Source organism: Penicillium riverlandense, assembly GCF_028828495.1.
Source record: "Penicillium riverlandense strain IBT 135883 chromosome Unknown utg000006l_segment0_segment0, whole genome shotgun sequence".
Classification (NCBI taxonomy): Eukaryota; Fungi; Ascomycota; class Eurotiomycetes; order Eurotiales; family Aspergillaceae; genus Penicillium; species Penicillium riverlandense.
Window position 1 is genome coordinate 2,938,245 of NW_026643197.1, and position 13,956 is coordinate 2,952,200.

The window sequence follows — 13,956 nt, forward strand, 5'->3', positions numbered from 1 at the left end:
TCGCCTCGACGAGGGGTCGGGATAAATGAAAGCATCATTATCATCGATTTTACTGTTTCTTGGGCGCTGCAGGCCTGTAAGTCAGCAGGTACGCCTGGCTCCAGCGCAGAGAATCATAAGCCGTTTGGTGTAGGTGGCAGGCAACGTGGAGTCCATTCTACGTAGGTGGGCGTCTTCGCCGACGCTTTTCATTCTCGTCCACTGAGAGCGGATTGATCCTATAGTACGGCTTGCTAAGAGATATTGCCGCTAAGACTACCCTCCCTTGCGCTTAGTTCGCTATGTTATGGGCGGCCTAGACAAGCTGACCCCAACGGGAAACCCGAGCACCACTTAAGTCATTAGGCGTCCAGTGCTGAATGCAGTGTTTACATACAACCCCTCCTCCCTCCCCCCAAGATAGAGAGAATTTAGTTTATTCAGACCTGCCTCCCAATTTGCTTGCCCCCTCTGCAGAGAGTTTGCAATAACCATCGGTGAACATGTCATCCACTCTAATTCAAAATTGGGCGCCGGACCCAGCGTATATGGTCACCACTTTTGCTTCGTTGGGAGTCGCATTCCACCTCAGTATCCTGCGGATCGAGATCGACACTCGAATTGGAAGTCTGTTAATAGCCTTTTCTTTTGCCTGGTTTGGATTGGTAGTGACACTTTGTCATGTGTATGACCTCGACTTGATATCAGCCGTCTACAAAGCGTTGCTAGGTGGGTTCTGGTTCAGTGCAGGCCTGGGGACCAGTACTGCCTTATATCGATTGTTTTTCCATCGGCTGCGACCCTTCCCAGGTCCCTGGGGCGCAAAACTCAGCCGCTTTTATACCGTGGGAGTGGTAAAGAAATCGGGGATTAGGTACCACCTGAAGTTGGAGGAGATGCATCGTAAATATGGGGACTTCGTGCGCACGGGTATGGGAAACATCTTCCTTCTCATCTAATAGACTGAAATGACATCTGACTAGGGCCACGTGAACTCTCTGTGATCCGGCCATCTGCTGTGCATGCAATCCACGGCCCGCAATCGCAGTGCCTGAAGTCACCCTGGTACAGCCAGGTCTCTGATGATGAGACAAAAATAAGCTTACTTAGCACACGCAATCCCGAATCGCACCGTCTGCGTCGCAGAGCATGGGATCGTGGGCTGGGCACCAGAGGTGAGAACCTAGTGCTGCTGTTGATCATAGTACAAAGCTGATCATTTCTGGAATCTTCTCAAAGCCCTTTTAAGTTATCAGCCCGACATTCACTCTAAGATAAATGTGCTGATTGAGCAACTTCATGTGCTTGCAAATCAGAGCATCGATATCACCCAGTGGACGATGTACTACAGCTTCGATGTGATGGGAATCATCGCTTTCAGTAAGGACTTCAAGCAGCTAGAAGACGCGGCCGAGCACTCGGCAATCGCCGCCATGCATGCGAATATGGAGATGATTGGACTTCTCGGTGCAGTGCCGTGGCTTATACATCTACTTATTTGCATCCCTGGCCTTAGTGGGCCTATCGAATATTTTGGAGCCTACTGTGAGGACCAAATCCAGCAGAGAAAAGCTGTAAGACCTGAATCTTAGCTGCTGTGAATCACCACTCACAATGAGATAGAAATGGCAGTCTGGCAATGAGGAAACGCCGACGGATCTTGTCTCCTGGCTTTTGAAAGCAAAGGAAGCAAACGATCGTTCTGCTCCGCCGGGAGACCCGGCCCTTGGCGAAGAAGGAAGATTGGTGATCATAGCTGGAAGGTTAGTAGCCTTTACCCTATGTTTGATTCCTAGACAGACAGCTCAATGGTTTCTACAGTGACACTACCGGAACAGCACTGGCGCATGCCTTGTACTTCCTCGCCTGCGATCCCACTGCTTACCGGCGGTTACAACAAGAAGTCGACGAGGCTGCGGCGAAAGGAGAGGAGATATTCAATAATGACACCTCTCCCAGCTTGCCGTATCTTGAGGCAATCATTACTGAGACCCTTCGCCTGAAACCTAACGTACCCAGTGGCCAATCCCGAGTGACTCCACCTGAAGGTCTTGTCATAGACGGAACGTGGATTCCGGGCAATACCATTGTGATTATTCCCCAGTACGTCATTCAGCGGGATGAGCGATGCTTTGCTAGGGCGACTGAATTCCTACCAGAGCGATGGCTGGATGAAGGAAAAGACCTGATAGTGGATAAGCAAGCCTATTTTCCATTTCAGATCGGTGAGTCATTCTAGTTTTCCTTGGTATTGTGTCCTTTCAAAGTCTTGATCTGACAATTGGGATTTTAGGCCCCTACGGGTGCCCAGGGAAGCAACTGGCTCTGCTGCAAATGCGAGGAGTACTACGTCGCATTGCGAGAGACTTCCACATCGCTCTAGCTCCTGGTGAGGACGGTGTGGCATTTGATACGGAAGCGAAGGATGCCTTTACCATGGCTGTCAAACCACTCCAGATGGTCTTCAAGAAGAGGGTAAAGGCGTAGTTATGCTTGTTATTGACTGGTGGAGCGAAACCAGGTCAATGTATGAATCAGAAGATTGAAATGGGAAGCGAACTCTTGTGGACTTGAGCTTTAGAAAAATTGCGAACAACCAGGAGAATGAGAAATTCGTTGAGCTCTATGCAAAATTATATCGAGCGGAATAAGCTAGATCTGTAGGTATTGCTCAAACTTCTTCTTCAACGCTTCCAGAAGAAAGGGTTTCGCCAGGTAATCATTCATCCCCGAATCCAGGCACTTCTCCCGATCACCCTGAATCGCCGAGGCTGTGAGAGCGATAATCAGGATGCGCCTCACGGCGTCCACGGGATCCTGGCGAAGGCGGCGGGTGGCAACATACCCATCCATGACGGGCATCTGAACATCCATCAAGACCATGTGGTACGGCTGCTCTTCACTGGCCTTCTTCTGGATGCCCTCCACGGCTTCCAGGCCGTTGTTATAGGCATCTACCTGGGTGAATCCTAGCTTCTTGAGGTACTGCACCGTGATTCTCTGGTTGATGAGGTTATCCTCCGCAACACAGATGCGGAGGTTGGAGAGGGGGATTTGAGACAGGTCCATGCAATCCGGGGCTGCTGTATTGAGCAGGCTCAGTGCATTGTCAGTGGATTCTGTTGGACTGGCGGTCCCCGAACCACCGGGATTGACCTTCGGCAAGGTTATTGAGAATGAAACAGTTGTGCCGACATCTTCGGTGCTCTTGAGATCGATGGTGCCTCCCATCATATCTATGAGAGACTTGCAAATACTGAGGCCCAATCCACTGCCTCCGAACCGGCGCGCGGTACTTGCATCGGCTTGGGTGAACGGCTTGAACAGGTTCTGTATGTGTCGCTCGGGAATGCCAATACCCGTGTCCGTCACCCAGAAGGTGAGACGAGCTGAGTCCACGGTTTCATCGTCCGCCCTGGATCCTATCGTGATGGACCCCGTTTCGGTGAACTTCAGGCTGTTACCGATTAGGTTGCCTAAAATCTGCTGCAGACGGACGGGGTCGCCATATACGCGGAATTGAGGCAGTCGAATATCTTGGATAATGCGAACATGGTTGGACTGTCGCTTATTCCCGAAATCGGTCGACATCGAGCGAACGACTTCCCGAATCATCTTGTCAACATCGAAGGACACATTATGCAACTGCACCTTGTTCGCTTCGATCTTGGAGAAGTCGAGAATGTCATTGATCACAGTGAGAAGGAGTTTTGCTGACGTGTGAATCGAGTCCGCCATTTGCAATTCCTGCCCCGGCAGTGGACTGCTAAGGAGAAGCTCTGAGTTGCCAATAACCCCATTGAGTGGCGTTCGTAGCTCATGAGAGATATTGGCGAGAAAACTGCTTTTAGCCTTGGCGGCCTCTTCGGCCAGCTGGGCATGATGCAGGGCCTCCGCCTTAGCAATGTTCGCCTCTTGCTCGGCTGCCATCGCTTCTGCCAGGGCTTTCTTCTGCACTTTCACCATAGATTGGTTGATGGTGGATACCCGTTCAACTTCCTTGAGGGTCAGCGCATTGGAATAGCTAATTCCGAGTTGGACGACGAGCAGCTGTAACACAACACGATTGAGATGCGAGAAGCCGTTGGGCGGTCCCTCCAGATACAGCACCGCAAGGGGCTCGGTCTCATCGCCACCGTGAGAAATGGGAAACGCCACGACCGATTTACTGGACGGGTTCTGGGCCAACCACGCTTCGCTGACGTAGCTAAATCGCGGATCCTGCAAGATGTCCGGCAAATACGCTGGTTCGCGAAAGCGCACGCAGTAATTCACAACGCTTTCTGCGACAAGAAAGGAGTGTCCAATCGGTGTTGGAGGGTGATGTACTTTGATGTGTCCAGCTGCGTCGCCACTTGCTGCCACGGCCCACTCGGTGGCCGCGTTCTCTTTGGTGATGATGGCCGCCACAGTGGCAGTGCCATGGCAGCTCTCCATGATAATTTTGCACATTGTCTGGAGCAGCTCGTCAACCCTTAGAACACTAGATATCACCTGTGACCGTTCAAGGATGGAGGTGAGATCTAAAATGTGTAGGCTCCGCTCCGCCACAGACTCTCCCGCACTCGATTTTTCATCATTGCCCGGGTCGGATACTTGAGGGCGAATCCGCATACTACTTTCGTCTGGTTCAGTTTGAGTAGCGGCTTCTCGTGGCACGTGCTTTGGCTTTTGCTCCAAACCATGGACACGCAGAATGTGATCAGCCACCCCGGTGGCCCCTATTCGCTGGTAGAGACTAGCTGCTTCCTTCAGAGCGAGTGTGCCCAGTCGCGAAGAGCCCTCACGCATCAGATGTTCAGCTAACAGATGGTTGGCGAGAGCTTCCTCGAAACCAAATCCATGCGTGGAAGCGTGGTCTAATGCCTCTTGATAGAGAGACAAAGCAGCCCTTTGGTCATGCTCCATCTCGGCGATCTGGGCGCTCAAGATCTTAGTCCATGCCAGATAGTTCACATCTGTGATGGCCTGCCACTGCTCAATCTTGCGCTTGAAATACCTCAACATCCTCGCCAGGTTGGCCATCTCCTCAAGTGTTGCCTCATGATTGACTTGCTGCTGCTTCCGCATCCACACGCATCCGGCTAAAGAAAGGGAATGAAAGAACATCAGGAATCGCGTGTTCCGTGTGGACCAAATGGCGTTCACTTTCTTGAGACAAGAATTCCCCAGCGCAACCGCTCGCTCGTAGTGACCGTACAGGAATAATGGAGCAATTTCCATGCTCTCATAGAGCATCAGCGGCCGGTCGCTATTCTTGATCGTTCTCACTAGCCAATACTTGTATGCGGCCGAATTGTGTTCTTCGTCGCTCATCACCGCTGTTGAGTCATGCGTATATGTTTTCCCTTGCAAAGCACGGCAGAGCTGGCAGATTGTGATGAGGATCGTACCGCCGGGAGTATCCGACTGCCAGCTAGTGATATCCTGACAACTGTAGACGCAAAAGCTCTCCAGCTCGGCCAGGTTTTCGGAGGCGAAAAATTTCATGGTGGCCAGTAGCCCGTAGTTCAAGATGGTCGCGATTCGGTCACCAGCATGGATAGAGAAATCCAAAGCTCCTTCCAAATGAGAGATTGAGGACTGGACATGATGTTGAAGGTGATCGATAAAGGTCGAGTATAACACGATACCACGTCCCCTGGTACGTGGGTCGTTAGATTGTTTAATCAGAGCCAGGGCAAGCTCCGAACAATGACTCGCGAAGGCAATTGCATTGTCCCGAGTGATCGCTATTACAGCCAATTGCAGTAGTCCCATGCCCGCCTGCGGGAAGGGGCCATGAGAGAGATAGGTGTCCACCATGACCAGCGTCATTTGGTAAAAAGTCAGCGTGTCGGACCAGAAAGCCGCGCTAGTGGCCTCAACGAGGACCGCGCCGACGGCAGCCAATATGGGATGTCCAACAGAGGCCTTCTCAATGATATCTTCAGTCGTAGTAGCGGAAATGGCCTCGCATAGCCGACGGAACTCATTGTCACATTTGAAAAAACTCGGATCATCATCAATTGTTATGTCCAGGGTCGTGAGACATTGTTTCAGCGCCTGGAAAGCACCAGTTGAATTACCCAGTTGGGCAAGCATGCGAGACTGCAAGATCCAGGAGGGAGCCTTGTCCACTGGACTCCGAGCATTGGCGAGCATAGATTCCAGCAAGCGACTAGCTTCGGCATGCTGTCCCTGGTACAAGTAGCCTTCAGCAGCAGAGGTAAATATCTGCAGCGTCTCGTCGTAGATCACATCTTCGGCGTCCTCGTTCCACATGTCCTCCTGAAGCAACTGGATGCAACTTGTGTAAGAGTTGATGGCGGTTGAGCGGAAACCGGTCTCACTTGCAGCTTTCGCATAGTCGAATAAAAACTTCCTGAAAGGCCTTCTTCTTGCCACGGAGGCTTTGAATATCGGCGCTGATTCGATAATGGCTGATGCCAGCATGTTGCGATATTTGTCGTCATGGGAGTAATACCGGAACAACACTTGCGCTTTGACAAAGTTCACATGATCTGGGTCTCTTGTGTGGAATGACGCTGCCAGATGCATGTAGTGGTTATATGTAAACGAAAAAATGTCATGATCCTGCGTGGGCACAATAACGTAGGCTTGGATGGTCGCCTGCAGACCTTGAATCATCTCCCGCTCGGACAAGCCAGACCAGGGATCCATCTCATCGCTGTTGAGAAGTCTCTTGACCAGCTGAAACGAGAAAGTCATGCCCAAATGGGATGCCCAGGCCAGAATTGATTTGGAGACAGCTGATAAGCTACTCAGGCGCCTAATTAAAAAGTCATCGACGATGTCGTCGTTGTAGTCGTCCGCCTTTAAATGTTCAGATATACGACTCAGATCAAACGACCACAGCCCTTCCTGGTAGTCATAGCAGATGAATCCATGTTCATAGCAATCGTTCAACATTTCACGGACGTAAAAGGGATTTCCACTAGTCCTGGATTGAATGAGTGCCCCCAGCGGTAAGATAACAGGGACAGGCAAACACAAGGTGCTTGCAACATATTGCATCACGCTGTCTTCACTAAGTGGAGAGAGTTTGACGACAGTAAGACCAACATCTCTTCCTGTCCGAAGTTCTACGTTGGTAAGCATGATGCAACCCAGTAAGACAGCCCGGAATGATACAACGATCAAAACGAACAAAAGACTTGGGGGAAGATACCTTTATTGGTAGAGAGGTTAAGGATCTGTTTAACCATTTCAGAGGAAGCATTTTCGGGTCGATAGGCCAAGATCAACACCAGTCTGATTCTAGCCGAGATGATCTGGGTAATGAGTTCCACCGATTCTTCGTCCGCCAAGTGAACATCGTCCAGGCAAAGACACACTAATTTGTATTGCGTGAAGGCACGCAGGATATCCAGCAACGTCCGCACAAGAGGCAAAGAGTTGGTCGAGGATCCCGTTCGAAGAAATTCCTGGGAACTCTCTGTTCCTGTACTCTCGGGAGGATGCCGGTAGGGTAGTGACTTAGTCGAACGAGCAGCACTTTTAGGCACCTGCTCTGGCAAGTTGGGGCTCGATCCGAGGAGGAATTTGGGAAGGCCTAAAACCTTGTGCAAAGTGTCCCACGCAGACCCAATATGGTTCCGCAGCATTGGCAAGAAACTAGGCTCAATCGAATTTTCTGAAAAGGCCTGCTCGAACAGGCTCGAAAACAGCTGCAGAACGGGACGCTGGTGTTCTTTAATTGCGAGATCAAACCTGGAGCTGGCAAAGAAGCCTCTTCGTCGGGCTTCAATCTGCACAGACGTGATCAGTCGAGTCTTGCCCAAACCAGCCCCTCCCTCAATGCTGATAACCTCGCACCGTCCTTTCGGCGCCATCATGCGATGCCCAGCTGTCTTTCCGGCATCGTCACTGGATCGGGAACTTCCATCGCCACTGCTGCTGCTGATCGATGGAGTCGACAATCGCTTCTCTGCCCCTTTCCCGTCCGAGGCCACGGGACCGACCTCGCTGCCATCGCTCGAGCCGTTTTGCGAGTCTCCAGGGGAACGCACGCGGCTTGTATTGGCTATATACGATTGGGGAATCCTAGCGGAGGTCACGCTCGTGGAACCCGGCAAGTTGGGAAATCCATCGGCCAAGGTACGGGCTTCCTTTTCACACAGATTATCACCTGATGGGGGAGGGACGGCGAACATCGCAAATTGGTCCTCCGGCAGCGACGACAAGCGAGGCCCTTTGCCCTGGTACATTCTGAACATGCGATCCAGGACTTCGACGATGGCATCCCGCTCGGTCGTCCGGCCCACCATCGTGCGCGGGAGCGTGAAGAATGGAGACACATCCTTACTGCCAATCTCCCAGGATTCCGCTTCTTCCGTATCTCCCGCCGCCAGCAACCTCCGCACCTCCACGAGGTCATGTCGCAGACCGCTAACAGAGTTGTACCGCCCCAAGACATTCTTTGCCGTCGCCCTGGCGATAACCCGAGCAATTAATTCCGGCACGTCAGGTCGCAAGGTCGATACCGACGGCAGCTCCTGTCCAAGAGCCTCCCTAATGATGTCCATGGGAGACTTGCTCCCAAATGGGATCTCGTGGACTAACGCGCTCCAAAACAGGACGCCGAGGGAATAGATATCGGCCCGGTTGTCCGGCTGGATCGGCGTCCGCCCGGTCTGTTCGGGGCTCATAAGAGGGTTCGCCAGGACGGGCGAGCTGGCGCTTAGCCGCCCGGTGTCGTAGGCCCGGACGCCCGCCCCGAGATGGATCAGTCTCACGCGGCCAGTCTCTTGATTGAAGTGAAATGCGTCCCCCCGGATCTGCCCATGGACAATCTGCTGGCTATGCAGCATTTCGATGCACTCTGCCGCTCCGATGGCAAAATCTAGAAAGGTGTGCAGCGGCATGAGCTCGCGCCGATCGGATCGATACGAACCCACATCATCGGTCTCGTTATCACTCTCGCCTCCTTCGGGGCGCGTATGATACCAGATCGCGCCGCAATCGATGTAGCGCAGGAGATCGTTGGGACCAGGGCTTTCATAAATGCAGGCCAGGAGCGATGGTTCGTGGTCGTCGTTGAGGCTGGGTAAGCGCTGCATCTCCACGGGCCGCAGGAGATATTTGCGGTGGGAAGCGTCGGCGGATGCCAGCGTCTGATACTCCTCTTGCAGCCTTTCTTCCTGGACCAGATTATCACCAATTCGCGCTACCACTTCAATCGTTCTCTCCGACTCCTTGCCCCGGTTCCCAGCGGTGCTGTCCCCGCCTGGACCATGTGGGACCGATGAACTGCTCAACTCGCCGGGAGAGGAGGCACTTTGGAGGCGAGCGATCTGCTCATAATCCGGACGGACGGCACGGCCAAGGTATTTGGTGCCAAAAACGTGCCTAAGGGAGGCTTCAGCATGGGGCTTTCTTTCCGCCTCGAAACAGGAGTTCGGCCAACGCACCACACGCCATAGCTTGAGCGAAATTGCCTCGAATCGTCCCAGGTATAAGCCGCCAAGCGATTCAGTCTATCCATCAGACCGATGGGAGGCTCTTGCGCCTCTTCGTGCGATACTAGGATTCCCCAAGAAAAAGGCGGTAGGTTTGAGGGTCGGAAGGGAGGATCAGCTGCCGGTCGGCGTCATGGTCGTTGTCGTTTTCCGCTGGTCACGTCGAGATTCCAGGGAGACTCTCCTGGCGTCAGACGTAAAATAAATTGAAGCGTAGTGTAGAGAGGCGAAGTCGAGGCCGTTCGGCCAACTATGGGGCAGGTACGTGCGGTCAGAAACGGAAAGCGGCAGAATTGCCATTAATTTAATATTCCAGCAAAACCGGTTTTTGTTTTCGCTAAAAATCCCCTGTCTTCTGGCACTAACCGATGGGATGGATGGGCCCGGACACCTATTGGATGTCGGCCAGAAAAAGATGGTCATAGATAGATATGATCGATGTAATTACCTAGGAAGTGGATCGCAACGTGATTGATGCTTTTGGCCGGTCTAGCCTTAACCTTGTTTCATATCTACTTCCCATGGCAAGGACGCACGAATACAAGCATTTCGAAAAGGAGAAACTCGGGCGAGAAGGGCATAGAGATATTTGTGCCTTCTGGCTGATGGCTCGTGGCCAAAAGGTTCTTTGGCGGTCCGGACCACTTCCAGACCACTTCCAGACCCATCTCGGAGCTTCTCCTCTCCGTCCACAAATATCTATCTTGGACAATAACCCCCTTTATCATTGATTTCATCCTGCGCCTTGTCATCCTCCCAACTGGCTGCTTTTGCTCGTTCGAGCAGTTGTCACCTCCCCCACAATGTCGGAAGAAACGAGGGTGGGCCCGTACGTCTTGTCAATTCTCTCTTTTCGTCCGTGATTGTATTTCCCTGCCGTTTTCTTGTGCTGCTCTATCTTTCCCTGTCTTCACTTTTCTGGAAGATTTCCTATTTGGATTCCATGTACTCGGATCGGTCACCGAGCTGGCCAACCTCGCTGAATCCTAACTGACCCCTCTTCTAGTCTCCGTCTGGGGTCGATTGCCCCCAACTTTCAAGCCGAAACCACCATCGGCCCCATCGACTTTCACGAGTGGGCGGGCAACGACTGGGTGATTCTCTTCTCCCACCCGGAGGATTACACCCCAGTCTGCACCACCGAGCTGGCCGCGCTGGCCAAGTACGAGCCCGAGTTCACCAAGCGCCACGTCAAGCTCATCGGTCTCTCGGCCAACTCCATCGAGTCCCACGATGGCTGGATCAACGACATCGCCGAGATAGCGGGGTGTCCCTTGGCCTTCCCTGTCATCGGCGATAAGGATCGCCAGATCGCCTATGCCTACGACATGTAAGTGACTTCCTTCCTTTCCTTTCGCGCCTCTCCCTAGGTATCCCAGTCACAGCCTTACGCGTGAGAACAGGCTTGATCACCAAGATACCACGAATGTGGATGCCAGGGGAATCGCCTACACCATCCGCTCTGTTTTCATCATCGACCCCAACAAGGTCATCCGGCTGATCCAAGCCTACCCCGCCTCCACGGGCCGTAACACGGCCGAACTGCTCCGCGTAGTGGACTCGTTACTTGCTACCGACAAGCATTCCATCAATACCCCCGTCAACTGGGAGCCCGGTGAAAATGTGGTCGTCCCTGCCAGTGTGTCTGACGAGGATGCCAAGGCCCGGTTCCCGAACATACAGGTGGTCAAGCCGTACCTGCGGTTTGTCCCGTTGGCCAAGGAGAAATTTGTCCCTAGTTAAAGATTCATGCCAGTATTAGCGTGAGGTGGAGAGGTTCGCACTGCCTGCTAAGAGATATCAGACTTACGTATTCAAATATAACGGGGTGTTCGAAGTTGAGCTCGAACTCATGAAGAACGGCCCATTCTCTATTACAGTATATGTGTGTGTGTGTGAATTCATTTATCCCGACCCCCTCGTATGCAGGCCACCACAACTATATATCTCCTTGTACGTATCCACTTCTTCGACCGGGCTTGGAGCCTCGCCGAGGACTGTCGTGGAAATATATATTTCAACAACTTTGTCTCTCAACATCTAGCCTACACTTTAACTGTCCTTTCAAAAAGCTGGTTTTCATAAAGCAATCTTTTGTATATGAGAATTAACAATTTTGTAGAGATCCCTGGAGAGAATGAAGTCGCATAAAGAAACGTGATCACGTGACCCCTCGCGTTATCGCCAATCGCCCGCCGGAGCTTTTCAACTTCTTCAACGCAATCGCAGTCCCTTGCCGAGGTCGCCACACCACTTGACCCTTAGTGACACTCGCTTTTGGATTGTCTTCAGCTTTGCGTGTAATAATTGGGGCAGGCTCGCCCAGCATGCCACCAAAACTCTCTTACGGATTGAATTTGCCGAAGAAGCTGTCGGGCCCGACCCCGGGCAATGCCCTAGGACAGAAGCGAAAGAAAGCCATATTTGACGATGATTCCGGCGACGAAGACCAGTCGAACGATAATGGAGTCGTGGAAGTGTCCACAATCGGAGGACTCGAGGCGCCAGCTCCAAAACCCAAACCCTCCTCCACCGCCGGGCCGCCACCGAAACGGAAATTGCAATTAGGAAACGGTAGCAAGCCAAGCATCAAACCGCTGAGCAAGAACTCTATATTTGCAAACGATGAGGACGAGGACGAGGCAAAGGACAAAGAACGGCAGGAAGGAGTTACCATGGGACTGAACCAATCCCAGTCGAAGAAGGCGGCCAGTACGGGACAAGACTTTACGAACTTATCTGCAATGCGCAGCAGTCGGAAACATGCCGAGGAGGCTGAGGAGCTGGATCCATCGATTTACTCCTACGATGCGGTGTACGACAGCCTGCACGCCAAACCGAACAAAGCCGCCACGGCGAATAAGAGCGAAGTTCCAAAATATATGGACAATTTGCTCCGCAGCGCAGAAGTTCGGAAGCGCGACCAACTACGCGCGCGTGACCGGCAATTGGCCAAGGAGCGCGAGGCCGAGGGCGATGAGTTCGCTGACAAGGAGAAGTTTGTGACGGCTGCCTACAAGGCGCAGCAGGCCGAACTGCGGAAGATTGAAGAAGAAGAGGCACGTCGTGAGAAGGAAGAAGAGGAGCGACGGAAACAGAATGGCAATGCTGGCATGGTTGGGTTCTACCGGGATATCCTCTCCCGAGGGGAAGAGCAGCACAAAGAGGTTGTCAAAGCGGCCGAGGAAGCCGCCAAACGCCTCAAAGAGGGCGAGATTCCGTCAGAGACCGACAAAGAGCCCGGGGAGAAGACAGAGGAGCAGAAAGCGGCGGAGCTCAATGCTCGCGGAGCTCATATTGTCGTCAACGACGAAGGCCAAGTGGTTGACAAACGACAACTGCTGTCGGCCGGCTTGAACGTTGCACCAAAACCCAAAGCACCGCCGGGTGCTGCTGCGCAAGCTCCTCGGCCGGCCGCCGTGCGACCTGGTGTCAATGCGGGTTTCCAGGCGGGCCGTGCCGGTCAGCGTGCCCGCCAGACGGAAATGGTTGCCAGCCAGCTAGAGGAGCGTGCCCGACAAGAGGAAGAAGCAGAGGCTGCACGTCAAAAGGAAATTGCCGAACGCAGCCGCAGCAAAAAGACGGAAGGCGATGTGTCCAGCGCAAAGGAACGGTACTTGGCACGGAAGCGGGAGCGCGAGGAGGCCGCTGCCAAGGCAAGAAGGGGCAGTTGACCGCATTTTTCCAGGCGCTGCATCTACCCAGGCTTCTGGGATATCCTGTATACTACGGTCCCTGTAATGATATCACGTGACACACGACAACCCATCCCGCTGACATAAGCATCTTCCCACCATCACATGACCCTGAGTCATCCGGCTCGCTAAGCGGCCCCACAACTCGCACTCCTCAATTTTGCACCGTCGAGCCCGTTCAGTTCAGCCCATCTCCATCACCACCCCTTCATCTCCTTTTCGAAGTCCATCGCCAGCTTCAGTCATCCAACATGGGTAAGGTTCACGGCTCTCTCGCCCGTGCCGGTAAGGTCAAGTCGGCCACTCCCAAGGCAAGTGCCCCCTGTTCTCTAAGTTTGCCACAGTCTCCTTTTCAACTGTGTTCTCATCATCAACCGCTCTTCTAACACGATTATCGAATACAGGTCGAGCCCCAGGAGAAGAAGAAGACCCCCAAGGGCCGCGCCTACAAGCGTATCTTGTACACCCGCCGTTTCGTTAACGTGACCATGGCCGGTGGCAAGCGCAAGGTACATACACCCCAACTCACTGCATGATTCGGAGGATCTACGAGACGCACACTGTTCAAAGAAAAAGTCGAGACAAAAGGCGCTGACCTATTTATCAAATTAGATGAACCCCAACCCCGGCGCTGCTTAAATCGATCGCTCCCACAAACCAAAAAACCCTGAGCCGCGCGCTCGGCGTCGAGTTTCTACGATGTTGAAAGAAATATTCGCAAGACCCGACGACGACGCTACACGGCCGCAATCAAACGAAGGCATACCAGCTACGGCTGGCTACTTGTACGGATGATATCATGCTTCGTGTTTTCCTTTTTC

General features: G+C 52.8%; 5 protein-coding genes across 5 annotated transcripts; 4 read left to right on the top strand and 1 right to left on the bottom strand.

Annotated features, from left to right (window-relative positions):
• Positions 1-482: 482 nt before the first annotated feature.
• Positions 483-2,466, top strand: N7474_007390 (cytochrome P450; the record flags this gene model as incomplete). The annotated part of the gene is made up of 6 exons (XM_057198800.1): positions 483-909; positions 963-1,154; positions 1,192-1,553; positions 1,603-1,742; positions 1,801-2,204; positions 2,273-2,466. The coding sequence occupies 6 exons, from the start codon at positions 483-485 to the stop codon at positions 2,464-2,466; spliced, it is 1,719 nt and encodes a 572-aa protein (XP_057052240.1).
• A 165-nt stretch (positions 2,467-2,631) lies between these two features.
• On the bottom strand, positions 2,632-9,466 carry N7474_007391 (uncharacterized protein; the record flags this gene model as incomplete). The annotated part of the gene is made up of 3 exons (XM_057198801.1): positions 2,632-7,064; positions 7,151-9,330; positions 9,393-9,466. The coding sequence occupies 3 exons, from the start codon at positions 9,464-9,466 to the stop codon at positions 2,632-2,634; spliced, it is 6,687 nt and encodes a 2,228-aa protein (XP_057052241.1).
• A 777-nt stretch (positions 9,467-10,243) lies between these two features.
• Positions 10,244-11,183, top strand: N7474_007392 (peroxiredoxin; the record flags this gene model as incomplete). Its single annotated transcript, XM_057198802.1, has 3 exons — positions 10,244-10,269; positions 10,447-10,770; positions 10,844-11,183. The coding sequence occupies 3 exons, from the start codon at positions 10,244-10,246 to the stop codon at positions 11,181-11,183; spliced, it is 690 nt and encodes a 229-aa protein (XP_057052242.1).
• Positions 11,184-11,767: 584 nt separating this feature from the next.
• Positions 11,768-13,114, top strand: N7474_007393 (splicing regulator NSRP1-like domain-containing protein; the record flags this gene model as incomplete). Its single annotated transcript, XM_057198803.1, has 1 exon — positions 11,768-13,114. The coding sequence occupies one exon, from the start codon at positions 11,768-11,770 to the stop codon at positions 13,112-13,114; it is 1,347 nt and encodes a 448-aa protein (XP_057052243.1).
• A 272-nt stretch (positions 13,115-13,386) lies between these two features.
• N7474_007394 (40S ribosomal protein eS30) lies at positions 13,387-13,671 on the top strand (the record flags this gene model as incomplete). The annotated part of the gene is made up of 2 exons (XM_057198804.1): positions 13,387-13,446; positions 13,540-13,671. 2 exons carry the CDS (start codon positions 13,387-13,389, stop codon positions 13,669-13,671), a joined length of 192 nt encoding a protein of 63 aa, XP_057052244.1.
• Positions 13,672-13,956: the final 285 nt, after the last annotated feature.